At 35.1% G+C, this 12,873-nt stretch overlaps 1 protein-coding gene across 1 annotated transcript in view; it reads left to right on the top strand.

Annotated features, from left to right (window-relative positions):
• LOC107583616 (titin) overlaps nucleotides 1–12,873 on the top strand; it is a 41,786-nt gene that overhangs the window by 6,049 nt on the left and 22,864 nt on the right. The window contains exons 3-47 of the mRNA XM_016269903.1: nucleotides 785–880; nucleotides 980–1,084; nucleotides 1,245–1,361; nucleotides 1,507–1,611; nucleotides 1,830–1,940; nucleotides 2,134–2,253; nucleotides 2,354–2,473; nucleotides 2,561–2,590; nucleotides 2,684–2,710; nucleotides 3,785–5,363; nucleotides 5,457–5,461; nucleotides 5,865–5,930; nucleotides 6,056–6,220; nucleotides 6,463–6,546; nucleotides 6,828–6,860; nucleotides 7,062–7,109; nucleotides 7,191–7,238; nucleotides 7,708–7,755; nucleotides 7,880–7,930; nucleotides 8,017–8,058; nucleotides 8,144–8,191; nucleotides 8,455–8,493; nucleotides 8,706–8,744; nucleotides 8,836–8,883; nucleotides 8,974–9,021; nucleotides 9,186–9,224; nucleotides 9,487–9,531; nucleotides 9,703–9,750; nucleotides 9,830–9,877; nucleotides 9,961–9,993; nucleotides 10,074–10,121; nucleotides 10,211–10,258; nucleotides 10,332–10,379; nucleotides 10,555–10,596; nucleotides 10,694–10,735; nucleotides 10,899–10,946; nucleotides 11,056–11,103; nucleotides 11,232–11,282; nucleotides 11,419–11,466; nucleotides 11,941–11,985; nucleotides 12,205–12,252; nucleotides 12,358–12,402; nucleotides 12,519–12,560; nucleotides 12,642–12,689; nucleotides 12,832–12,873. Coding sequence (XP_016125389.1) covers nucleotides 785–880; nucleotides 980–1,084; nucleotides 1,245–1,361; nucleotides 1,507–1,611; nucleotides 1,830–1,940; nucleotides 2,134–2,253; nucleotides 2,354–2,473; nucleotides 2,561–2,590; nucleotides 2,684–2,710; nucleotides 3,785–5,363; nucleotides 5,457–5,461; nucleotides 5,865–5,930; nucleotides 6,056–6,220; nucleotides 6,463–6,546; nucleotides 6,828–6,860; nucleotides 7,062–7,109; nucleotides 7,191–7,238; nucleotides 7,708–7,755; nucleotides 7,880–7,930; nucleotides 8,017–8,058; nucleotides 8,144–8,191; nucleotides 8,455–8,493; nucleotides 8,706–8,744; nucleotides 8,836–8,883; nucleotides 8,974–9,021; nucleotides 9,186–9,224; nucleotides 9,487–9,531; nucleotides 9,703–9,750; nucleotides 9,830–9,877; nucleotides 9,961–9,993; nucleotides 10,074–10,121; nucleotides 10,211–10,258; nucleotides 10,332–10,379; nucleotides 10,555–10,596; nucleotides 10,694–10,735; nucleotides 10,899–10,946; nucleotides 11,056–11,103; nucleotides 11,232–11,282; nucleotides 11,419–11,466; nucleotides 11,941–11,985; nucleotides 12,205–12,252; nucleotides 12,358–12,402; nucleotides 12,519–12,560; nucleotides 12,642–12,689; nucleotides 12,832–12,873 — 4,128 coding nt within the window. The remainder of the gene's footprint in view (nucleotides 1–784; nucleotides 881–979; nucleotides 1,085–1,244; nucleotides 1,362–1,506; nucleotides 1,612–1,829; nucleotides 1,941–2,133; nucleotides 2,254–2,353; nucleotides 2,474–2,560; nucleotides 2,591–2,683; nucleotides 2,711–3,784; nucleotides 5,364–5,456; nucleotides 5,462–5,864; nucleotides 5,931–6,055; nucleotides 6,221–6,462; nucleotides 6,547–6,827; nucleotides 6,861–7,061; nucleotides 7,110–7,190; nucleotides 7,239–7,707; nucleotides 7,756–7,879; nucleotides 7,931–8,016; nucleotides 8,059–8,143; nucleotides 8,192–8,454; nucleotides 8,494–8,705; nucleotides 8,745–8,835; nucleotides 8,884–8,973; nucleotides 9,022–9,185; nucleotides 9,225–9,486; nucleotides 9,532–9,702; nucleotides 9,751–9,829; nucleotides 9,878–9,960; nucleotides 9,994–10,073; nucleotides 10,122–10,210; nucleotides 10,259–10,331; nucleotides 10,380–10,554; nucleotides 10,597–10,693; nucleotides 10,736–10,898; nucleotides 10,947–11,055; nucleotides 11,104–11,231; nucleotides 11,283–11,418; nucleotides 11,467–11,940; nucleotides 11,986–12,204; nucleotides 12,253–12,357; nucleotides 12,403–12,518; nucleotides 12,561–12,641; nucleotides 12,690–12,831) is intronic.

Below are 12,873 nucleotides of genomic sequence, written 5' to 3'. Positions count from 1 at the left end.
AGACTGTCCTTGCAAAGTTGGAACTGCCCCACTTTATAGAAACAGACACCGGCATTGTAGGCTACTCTCACAGGAAACAGTCCTCAACCTCCGCAAAATGTGCATCACACATCTGAATATTTGGGTTAAACTGTTCTGGAACAGTGTTGTAAATACAACTTAACCACTGAATTCTAGTCGTGTCCTCTTTAGGAAGTCCAAACAATGTAGTTTCGAAAAAGCGGCACACACCACAGCCTTGAGTGAGCGGAGGCCGGAGGCCTAGAGTGAGCCGCGGCCTAGAGTGAGCGGAGGCCGGCTTGAGTGAGCAGAGGCGGGCGGGCTTGAGAAAGCTTTTGGAAGGCCAACCAAAGTAGTTTCGCTTTCACAACGAAACACAGCGCCTAGAAATAAGAAATAAAAAGTACACAGAATAAAAGTTATGCCTTCTTTCTTTGCGTGAACATTTGGGTGGTGTAATGCAAATCTTCCACCATCATGACGTAGACATGTGGGGGCGTGTTAGAACGAGCCATTTTAGGTAGGCGTGGTTGACTCTTAACTTTTATAAAGAATATCTCTTTGGATTTGAGACTTTAGTCTTTGCAACTTTACAGATCTTCTTTATGCACCAAGAGCTTGTAACACTCCAAAGAGAAAGGAAAAATTTAAATCGCATCATATGACCCCTTTAAGACAGAATTTTAATTTTTGAATAAGCCAGTCCTTTGAGAAGTAGCCTGATTACATTTTGTCGACATACATAACTTGTATGCAATTCTCTCTGCTTTTATTTGGAATACAGAGCACGTCACTGAAATAATATTTAATCCGGTGGAAGCTATTAGTTCAGCTGCTGACTCATCTGTGTCTTATCTGTCAGGAATATTTAGTGCTGATGGTATGTACATATGTTCATTAATGGCATTTAAAAATCATTTATAAGCAGTTTATAAGCATTTAAAACACTATTTAGTTTTGAATTTGTTTTTCCATCCAGGAGATTCAGGAATCACTGAAACAGTGAAATATGGGGGCACTGTATTGGATGAGGCTACAGAATGGATCAAATCCCCAGTGAGCTACGTATTCCACTTATTTGAAGGTAACTGCTTTACTAATCATGCTGAAATAATTGGTCGATGTGGTTCTGGGAGCTGACATGCAATTAGAGACTCATTATGTACAATAACTCATGAACATGGAAAAAATCAATTATTAGTCTTATTAGCACTAATACCTGTTTAATGCTTTCTGTGCTTCAGACATTCTGGATATAGTGGTTGCTCCAGTGGATATGGTCAGTGAAGCTCTTGTGCAAATTTTAAGTGGGATCAAGACTGTTATACAGTGTATTTCCACCATGTTTAGGGGCATTGAAGGTACTGCAAAGCACCAACATTGTATATATACACTCACATAATCTATTTGATCTATATAGGTGCATGCATCTTTTCAATGATTCTCAAAATAAGCATTGATCCTGTATAATTGTCTGTTTTTTGGACTTATTTTAACACTTAACAGGGGACACAGGCATCACTGAAACAGCGAAACTTGGTGGCACTGTATTGGATGAGGTTACTGACTGGATTAGATTCCCAGTGGCTTACTTATTCCACTTATTTGAAGGTACCTACATTACAGAAATAATTGGCTGTTGTTGTTTTGCAGGCTGACAGGCAATCAAAGACTCATGATGTGCTCTAACTCAAGAAAATATTTCAATCAACATTTGAAATTCCCAAATGAGAAAGAAATTAGAAGAAATTAGTCATATTCGAGCATTTCAGTAAAACATGATTTCAGCTGCTCACTGACTTCTGTTTAATGCTTTACATGCTGCATAGATATCCTGGATGTAGCAATCATTTATCCAGCAGACACTGCCAGTGAAGCAGCTCTGCAAATTTTAAGTGGGATCAAGACCATTTCTTCAGCCATATTCGGGAACCTTGAAGGTATTTATTTCTTGCATCAATTTAGTCATTCAGTGATATAATTCACACAAAGTTACTGCATTTTTACTCAAATAAATGCAGCATTGGTGAGCCTAAGAAACGTTAAAAAAATTGCACTAACCCCAAACATTTAAACGGTAGTGTATATATATATCAAAAAAGCTCAAATAAATGCACCTTGTCAATATTTCAGCTTGGTTTCCCAAAATGAGCACTGATCCTGCGGAGCTGGCTGAAATAGTTGTAGAGGAGGCCACAGAAGTAAAGACCACTGTTTCTAATTACCTATCCAGTCTGTTTGCAGCGGATGAAGGTATTGTTCATTTATCAGCTCAAAACATTGTGTTACATTTGTATTCAATATTTAATTTGTAAGAGTATTCAGTTGCATTCTGTTATTTCATTTTTCCCAGGTGGTATTCCTGACCTTAGCTTTGATCCCATGAAAGTTGTCACAGACACTGTTGAAGAGTTTGCTGACAGGAGGGATATGTTCTTGGCTTATCTCTCAAACATGCTCATGGAAGACAAAGGTATTCATCCTATCAAGTATATCACAAATGTATGCTTGTATATTAAAATAGTTATTTTTTAATTATCCGTGTCATTCTCTGTTTCAGATGACACACCACAAGTGATAAGACGAAAAGGTTTGTGTCAATATTCATTCATTCACTACTCAATACCTCTGTTAATATATAATATAATATGTTAATCTATCAATATTCCTAAATCTTCTCCAGGAGAATTTCTGCCCCCTATGGAAAAAGGTTAGTAAATGCACATTCTTTAATTTACATAAATGCTAAATTTTAACACAAAACTAACACTAGTACTCAAACCTCACACATTTATAATGCAAGATCTTGAATTGACTAAAATGATCGTTTTCTGCTTCGTTGTCATCCCATGTCTATTGCACAGTGATGTTGCGTCTTACCCTGTTTCAGTCCATTTGGTAATTAGAACATTTAGAAAACAATGATAGAGGTTATGTAATATGGTGCATGAAAAGGACCTGCATGACTGCATAAGGGATGATTGTCATTTATATTTTCTGTCTGTACTATAGTGTTAATTTTAATGTCCTGCACTCTCCATCTCACACAGTACTGCCCATGTTTCTTCACATTATGTAAAAATGTGTGTTTAATTTCTCTAGAATGGTTTAAAAGAAGGTGCATGACATATTTACCAAATACAAAAATAAAAAGTTTGTCAAATGCATTTCTTGCTGTTTGTTTTCCTGTCTCCTTCTTGCGGTGTAGTGCAATGTCTAACCTTCTCTGATACATTTGTCAGTTGATATTCTTCACAAACACACAGCATGTAGGAATTCTTACCACAGTTATGGCACATGTTGCAAGAATATTGTGAATGTCACAATATTAATGCCCTGAGATGTTAAGCTGAGGTTGTGGAAAGAAATCGAGGGTTTAATTTCAAGTCACTGCAGTCCTGATGCATAAAGTGTTTATTTAAAAATCTTCAAACTGTAGAGAATTGTGCTAGCAAGGTCATTCCTGAACTGATAAAATGTATGCCTTGAATGCAGTGCAAGTCACTTTGGATAAAATTGCATACATTTACACAAACGGTCTCAACGTTTCAGAATAACAAAATATAATCTTGGGTTTTGATGAAACTGCTAAAAATGGTTCAACTGAAGTTTTTTGTCAGGGCGTAACATGTGCATACTGTTAAAGTCATCAATGTGATGTAATTATGTTTCCAATCTGAACAAACTGTCGTGTCTCGCACATAAACTGGTAAATGTGTTTTTATCTGTAAAATGAGCTTAGTTCTGTCATAAACCTGAAATGAAAAATGACTTCATGAAACAGTTGCAGAAATACTAGGCAAAACACAGGACCCTGCCTATGCTGCCTACATTGCTGTGAGATCCACAGACAGTACTAAACAGGAAATAAAAGAGGTTGAGGAGGAACGCGGTGAGGTAGAAGCTGCTGAAGATACAACTGAAAAAGCTCAAGATATTGTGGACGTTACAACGGAGGAAGGGAGGGTTGAAACGGCTTGGGACAGCTCTGATGTCACAGTTGAAGACGATGAGGCTGCCTCCGATGTCATGGAGGAGGATAAAACTGCTGGAACAGTTGAAGATATTGCAGATGTTACAGAGGAGGAACCTTCTGTTATGCAAGAAGACATAGATGAGAAAATAGAACCTGAAAAGTTTGAAGATATCTCAGATTTTGCAGAGGATAAATCAACTGAAACGACATCTGATGCTACAGATGTGAAAGATGTTGACGCTGCCTCAGATGTTGTTAAAGAGGAGGAAGAAGTTGCTGAAAGAGTTGAAGACGCAGATGTAACAGAGGAGAAACCATCAGATATACCAGAAGTCACAGATGAGGAAACAGTGACTGAAAAGGCTGAAGATATCTCAGATTTCGCAGAGGACAAATCAACTGAAATTACTGAATCTGATGCTACAGATATGAAAAACATTGACGATACCTCAGATGTCGTTACAGAGGAAGAAGAAGTTACTGAAACAGTTGAAGATGTAGATTTTACAGTGGAGGAAACATCTGATATTCCAGAAGTAATAGATGAGGAAATAGCAACAGAAAAGTTTGAAGATATCTCAGATTTTAAAGAGGACGAATCAGCTGAAAAGACCTCTGATGTGACAGAAGACATTGATGCTGTTACAGAGGAGGCAGTAGTTACTGAAACCGCTGAAGATATTCCAGATGTTACAGAGGAGGAAACATATGACATTCCAGAAGTCATAGATGAGGAATTAGCAACTGAAAAGGCTGATGATACATTTGACTCCATAGAGGACGAGTCAACTATGATAACCTCTGATGTGACAGAAGACACTGATTATACCTCAGATGTTGTTACAGAGGGAGAAGTTACTAAATCAGTTGAAGATATTGCAGATGTTACAGAGGAACCATCTGATATGCCAGAAGTCATCGACATTGATGATACCTCAGATCAAGATACCGCTGCAGTTATAGAGGAGAAAGAATCAACTGAAACAATTGAAGAAGCAGCAATTGAAACAGCAGAAGGTACTTCCTATGTTACAACCAAAACTGAATTAGACAATACAGATGAAAATGAATTTCAGAAATATCCCAATGTTACAGAGGAGGAGGAAGAACCTGAAAAAGTTAAAGATACTTCTGATTTCATAGGTGAGGAAGAAGAACCTGAGACAGATGAAGATGCCAGCACTGAAGAAACAGCCGAAGATTCAGTAGAAAAAGAACAGCTACCTGAATTGGCTGAAGCTACTCCAGATACCATCTGTGTAAAGGAAAAGACTGAAGCAACAGAACTTGATGATCTTGAAGTCCGGGGTAAAGATGACATGAAAGTGGAAGGCAAGGAGGAGAAGGAAGATGTGGCAATTGCTGATGCTGAAAAGGGCACAAAGAAGTACAAGTTTCTATATATAAAACTAGAGAGAGCTATTTGATGTTATTGATCAATTACACTTTGTAGCATATTTGTTCAATATTTTTTTCTTAGGAAAAGTCCACAAAAATGGTGTTTGCTTTTATGTAATGTTATATATATTGGGTATTTTTTCTCTTTTTTTGTGTAATTTAGAATTACTTTCTCAATTCAAATCATTGGGAAAAATGAAAACCATACAAAATACTTTAATAATTTCAGTGATTATTTGCAAAGCTGTTTATGTTGCTTAATTGAATGATTCCATTAAGAGAATTAATTATTGAATTTATCCATTATTAATTTTAGTTTGCCATCTAACACAATGACATGGCTGAAAACCACTTTGCTGCTTTACAAGTACTATTAATGTTAAATTAACACACTCATAGTGCACTAATTCATGCTCTCATTCTCATTGTTCATTAATCATGTGGATGTTAAAACCTGTAACTTTCATTTAACATTTACTCATGATTTCAGTTCTTGAACAAGTGAAAGAAGCCAAACAGAAAAAAGCTAGAGAGGAGATATACAAAATCATTCAAGGTGAATGGTTTGTTGTTTTCTTCAGTGCTTGCACACTGTAAAATACAGTGCTTGTGCAGAATGAAAACTGCAATTTAAGAGAAAACTGATAGAACTGTGACTCATTATCTTTTCTGTTCTTCCAGATATGCGGGAGAAGAAGGCTGATGGTGAAGAGGAAGAGATAACACTACAACAAATAAACATAACAGTAGAAAAAGTCAAGAAAAAAAAAGAACATGAGAAAAAGGAGATAGAAAAGGCTAAAAGCAAAGATAAATCCAAAGAGGACAAGACTCGAGAACCAACAAGTAAGACTGATAAAGCATACTGAACTTATCTACTTAATGTATAGGATATCTCATTTCTCTTTTGTGAAAAGCTCAACATCAACATTTAGATTGTAGATTGCTCTGTTCTTCACGATGAAGGTTGAAGGCTACGTTCAGCCCACTGCTACAGACCTACAGTTGCTTATAGATTACATGTAAAACCCCACACCTCTGTTTCAATAGATAATATATGTGTACTATGTATGTGAAATGTGTTCTAGAAAAGGACACCAAGAAAAAACCTGACAAAAAGGTCAAGGTGACTAAAGTGGTTGAGGAACCTCCTCTAAAAAAGAAGAAATCTGGTACATGATGCACTAATGGCAAAAATAGATAAATAAAGCTTTGCTTGCTCATTACACTGTCTGAGGGTTAATGTACAGTTTTTAATTGAAACACTATATATTTCAGCTTTAGTCCATTATATTGATATTTTATTTTATTTTTTGTAATAGAAAATAATGCTACAGTAGTTTTGATATGGATTCTCACATGATCATCATGCATTTTTACAAAGCTGTCTAAAAAAACTCAATACAAAATGTAATATTACAAAATTCTAATGTATACAATTTCGTATGCGCAGGACCTGAGAAAAAGGTTAAACAAGCAAAGAAAGGTATTCAACACATCCTGTTCATGGACAATATATTTCAATGTTGTTGTTGTTTTTTTGGAAATAAAATCTCCCACAAAGTCCACAAACATTCCTAAATGTAATATATCGCACAGAAGCCAAAATTGTGAAACAAAATTATGTATTTTATGCATGTCTATAACAGCCAGCTCACCGCCAACTATTGTTTCTATTGTGTCATAGATGTTGAGGTGGCCAAGGACAAAATCAAAGCAGTACCTGTAAAGAAAGGTATGCATCTTGTGTGATAATTGATGTTCCGTTTGTTCAATTCTGAATTAACAGGAAATAAATGTAATGCTTATTTCTCAGAAGCTGAAGTGGCCAAAAAAGAGACCAAACCAGCACCATCTAAGAAAGGTATTGTGTTGTGTGTTCTTGCTTTACTGAGCACACATAATAAAGCAAATTCATAATTAAACCACATTATGTGTACACATTGGGGAAGTCATGGCCTAATGGTTAGAGAGTCGGACTTGTAACCCAAAGGTTGCAGGTTCGAGTCTCGTACCGGCAGGGATTGTAGGTGGGAGGGGGGAATGTAAAGCGCTCTCTCCCACCTTCAATACCATGACTGAGGTGCCCTTGAGCAAGGCACTGAACCTTAACCATAAATGGCTGCCCACTGCTCTGGGTGTGTGTTCACTACTGTGTGTGTGCACTAAGGATGGGTTAAATGCAGAGCACTAATTCCAAGTATGGATCGCCACATGTCACTACCTTTTTAAAGTTTGGGGTCCGTTAGACTATTTATGAAAAAAATTAATACTTTTAAATGGATCAAATTTCACTGTAAATACTTTTTATATTTTTCTCCACTCATTTGCAGAGCCCAAAGTTACAAAAGAAAAGGCCAAACCAGCTCGTTCAAAGAAAGGTATCACAATGCATATTTAAAGTCTCTCATGCTGCTACTCCCATTTTAGATGCTTTCTTTTGTTTAGAAAATATTGTTATTTTCCTGTCTGAAGTATTCACTTTTTTTTCTTTCTTTTTTTTAGAAAAAGCTGATGTTATCAAAGAAAAGGCAAAACCAGCTCCAAAAGAAAAGGGTATGCTTGTGCTGTAAAAATAAAAATCAAGTTTATCATACAAAGTTGTGTTTTTTGTATCAGAGATAACATATTTTCTCTTTTAGTTGCTGAGGTTGTCAAGAAAAAAGCTAAGCCAGTAAAGAAAGGTACTTTGTATTGTATGTATTACTATTTATGAAGCTTTGCGTAAGTTAACAGATTATATGAACAGTTTGTTTCAAATGTTTACAGAACCTGAAGTTATTAAAGAAAAGGTCCAGCCTGCACCTTCAAAGAAAGGTACAAAGCTTGCATGTTCATCTGTAAACATATTATGGCTGAAATATGTGTCCTTTAAGGGTTAGAGATCCCTTTCTCAATAACTTTGGGGTTGATGATCACACTGTAACTTTCCTCACCTTACGCATGCTTATTCAGTTTTAAAATCCATATGGGCTACATGGATAATGCAAACCAAACAACATATTTAACAAGTAAAATGTTATTGTAATACAACTGAATATTCATTGAAACGTTTTACATCTTCTTATTTCATATTACAGCTGAAGCTCCCAAGGAAAAAGCTAAACCTGTGAAGAAATGTATGTTTTTTTTCTGTTTCTCCTTAAGTATTTTCTAATCAGTTTGATTGTATTATGTAATGTATGCCATGCATTGCTGCAACCTGAAGCTGCAAAAACAAAACTGTTAAAGCAAAAAGAGTTACTATATTTAAGATTTTAACCCCTGAACTTTAAAAAATGTTTACTAAATATGCATTGAAAGTACGTCAATTTTTTAATTATTTCAAAAGCTGAAGCCAAGGATAAACCACCAGCACCTGTTAAAAAAGGTAATTGTGTGCTGTTTACATTTGTTTTTGAGGTGAAAAAAAAATGCTGAATGTATCTTTGCTTATGTATAGTAATTATATTTACTTGTAGAAGCTGAAGTTGCTGTCGAAAAAGCAAAACTTGCTCCTGTAAAGAAGGGTAAGACATTCCACAGACAATCAATGCCATTCTAAACAAAATGCAGTGTTTTTTCTGTGTCATAAACTGCTGGTGTTGATGAAATTACAGAGCCTGAGGTTCCCAAAGAGAAGGCCAAACCGGAGCCCTCAAAGAAAGGTAAAAAAGAGAAGGCAAAACCAGCTCTTTTGAGATTCCAAAACCTGAACTATAATTTTCATGCATTTAATTCGCTCTTATTCTATGGTATGGTATTATCTACTATTTTAGCTAGCATTGAATTTAGAAGAAACCAGTAACAATAACATATTGATGCATTTTAGCAGCTGAAGAGAAAGAAAAATCTGTCCCTGTGAAGAAAGGTATGACTCCTGTTATTAAACAAATATTAATAATAATTTTTTCATTGTATAATGTGTTGTTTGACATTGTTTTTACAGCCTTGCTCTTACATACAGTATATAGATTCAAATGGAAATATCATGTCTTTTGTGATGACCTGTTACTGTTTATGTAAAGAAAAAAAAGTTGAAGACAAAGCAAAACCAGCACCACAAAAGAAAGGTGCAACCTTTTATCTACTAAATTCAAATCTAAACAAATAATGTCCTTCCATACTTTTAGCCAAAGCCCCCAAAGAGAAAGAGAAAGCTGCTCCAGTAAAGAAAGGTATCACATTTTGAACTCTAAATTATGTATTTAATGTTAGAATAATTTTATTTTATTGGAAAATATGTTCACAGATTTAACTGCCCATATCCACGTAGTCAGTTAAAGAGCCTCAGAGGAAAAATTGAAATCAGCAAGTTGAAATGCTTTTCTCTTTTCTTATTTATTCAGAGGCTAAAGCTCCCAAGGACAAAATTAAACCGGCCCTTTTGAAGAAAGGTAGGATGCGCTTAAAGTAACAGAAATTCATTTAAAAGCTATTTTTATGCATTAGCTGAGCCTGCTGTCTCATTTTCAGAGCCTGATGTTTCTAAGGAGAAAGAAAAACCACCAACTGCCAAGAAAGGTAATATGGAAATATATGGCCTTGATCAATTTTTTGTCAGTCTTATATATAATTTATTGAATATGTATCTCCATTTTTTTTAGAAGGGAAGCCAACAACTGCTCTTGTTAAAAAAGGTAATTAGTCATTTTCCTTTCTTAAATTTATCGATGAGTGCATTGTTCCAATCTTAAACCTACTTTTCCTTGAATTGTAGAGCCTGCAGTTGCAGAAGAGAAAGTCAAACCAGTACCTTTGAAGAAAGGTTAAAAAAACTATTTTCAAGTATTAGCGTTTTAACTAGTCGTTATTCATTAATTCACTTTCTAATGCATGCAGTTCTGATCATTTCAGATACTGAAGCTACTAAGGAGAAAGTGAAACCAGCCCCAGTTAAGAAAGGTACAGATTGATTTTATTGGACATATTTTTGCAATGTTAATGATGCTAACTGCTTACATCCTCTAATGTACAGAGCCTGAGGTTTCCAAAGAAAAAGCCAAGCCAGAACCTTCAAAGAAAGGTAAAATGATTGCAGTTGTTTTTATATTTCAACATGCATACCTTAAAATGGTTATTACAAACAGAAAAACGATTGATTTGTTTGATAAGAAAACTTTCGGAATATTTGACATTGCTTAAGCATGTACATTAGATCTACATAAATATTTTACCAAGCAGTTTGACTTGATTTTTAGAACCTGAAATTATTAAAGAAAAGGAGAAACCTCCAAAGAAAGGTAATCATTTTCAAATGTGAAAAGATGCACAAGGTACTACTCTTGTGCTCATGTAATTTGGAAATAAATGTTGATGTTAAACTTTTTATTCTTTTAGAAGCTGTAAAAGAAAAGCCCAAACCTGCTTCTGTAAAGAAAGGTATTTATACTACTTAACAAGTGTTTATTTCTGGCCAGTAACAAGTTAAAACCTTACCTGTTTATATCAAGACAAAGAGGGGATCTTTAATTATTTGTTTCATCTGAATATGAGCGCATGAAACACTCCACTGAATATGTTGTTGATTTTCCATTTTTCACAGAACCTGAAGTTCCAAAAGCAAAAGCAAAACCTGAACCTACCAAAAAAGGTTAATTGTCTAAATAGTTTATCATGTTTTTGAAGTGATTCAGGGTTTTGTGCACTGTTTTTTCTTTTGTTGTGTAAAAATATATTCTGTATAATATTATATATTTCAGAGGCAGAAGTTGCCAAGGACAAACTAAAACCTGTAGCTGTGAAGAAAGGTATGGATATGTCTGTGATTACAGTATAATTGCTAATATACAACATTAAAAAGGAAAAGGAAATGTTAAACTGAACCTGGAAATCTGGGAGAATGATTTTAATAATAATTGAAATAATTGTTTCGCAGAACCTGCTGTTGCAGTTGAAAAGGCAAAACCTAAACCTGCACCAAAGAAAGGTATACAATTATTTTACAGTTTGTATGGCAAAATGACAAAATCAGTTTTTCTACGCATAGTTTCAGAGACTGAAGCTGCTATAAAGGCATGTCTTTGCTGAACTGTTTTAAAACTGAAATATCTTTCTGTTTGTAGAACCTGAAGTTACCAAAGAGAAAGCCAAACCAGAACCTGCAAAGAAAGGTATCACATAAGGATGCAGTAAATGTTTGCAAAATTTACTACCAGGCAAGACTAATAAAGCAATAAGCCCCAAGAAGCCGTGGTTTACAGTGAATTATAACAGCTAAGGGGCATTAACGCTTAGCTGTTATAAATTCACTGTAAACCACGGCTTCACGGTGCTTATTGCTTTTATAACACGGTTATTCCATATACGTAGTGGTTTCACAAAATAAAACAGAGCAAATAAAGTGTAATGATATTAATAAAAACATTATTTTTCCCTCATACAATGTAGTTCCTCAGAATCAGTTGAGGTTGCAACAAAGTGGTTGGCAAGCAACAGACAAACGTAAACAAAGGTGTATGTTTGTAGAGTAATTTACAACAGCTTCGAACGTGGCTCAGCCAATCAGAATCAAGGACCGGAACTATCCGTTTTATAATGTGTGTCATATTCCAAGCTTTTTTATGTTTCATAAATTCCTTGTTTTGCAGAACCTGAGATAACCAAAGAGAAACCCAGGGCACCAAAGAAAGGCATGTAACATTATTTGTGAGAACAATAATGTTGTATTAATATTTTCTCCTGTTAGGTTTTAAGACAATGATAGTGTTTTGCTTGCTTTGTTTTCATCATCACAATGTAAGAGGCTGAAGTCATCACACAGAAATCACATTCAACAAACACATTTGAAAAATTATGCTAAAGAAAATAATTTATAGTATCAAAATATTTACTCGTCATTGACATTTCAGAGGCTAAAGTTGTCAAGGAGGAAGCTAAACCAGCTCCTGTAAAGAAAGGTATTGTTGTTAAGCGAAATTAGGAGTCACATTAACATTTACCCCAAAAATGTAAGAACATTTATGCTAAAAAGCCATTTTGTTTCCTCTTTTTTATCATTTCAGAGGCTGAAGTCATCAAAGATGTTAAACCAGCCCATGAGAAGAGAGGTTTGAGTTACTATTATTAGCCATTATTGTTAAAAAATTATCCAAGGACGTTTAAACATAATGCTAAAGAAAACCTTTTACAATCTCTAAATATTTTCACATCATTGCCATTTCAGAGGTCATCGAGGAGAAAGTTAAACCAGCTCCTGTAAAGAAAGGTATGGATGTCAAGGAAATCATCCTGTATATGCTGTTGTTTTCTACTGTAATTATCTTTTTGCATTAAAACTACTTTACAGAGCCTGAATTTGCTAAAGAAAAGACACCTGAACCAAAACCCAAAATAGGTTATAGTGCCTGAACCTTTAAAAACATTTACCGAATATTTTACATTTCATCAGCACTCAGTTTAATTGTTCTATAGAGAGATACTTCATCCTACCATTTCAAGTTGCTTGACATTGAGTAAATTATTCATGTGTTTTATAGAGCCTGAAGTTGTCAAAGAGAAACCAGCACCTCCAAAGAAAG

The sequence above is a fragment of the Sinocyclocheilus grahami genome, unplaced genomic scaffold (genome assembly GCF_001515645.1).
Source record: "Sinocyclocheilus grahami isolate Dianchi unplaced genomic scaffold, SAMN03320097.WGS_v1.1 scaffold54.1, whole genome shotgun sequence".
In the NCBI taxonomy this organism is placed as follows: Eukaryota; Metazoa; Chordata; class Actinopteri; order Cypriniformes; family Cyprinidae; genus Sinocyclocheilus; species Sinocyclocheilus grahami.
The sequence above is the reverse complement of the archived record's forward strand: the minus strand, read 5'-3'. Positions and strand labels throughout refer to the sequence as shown.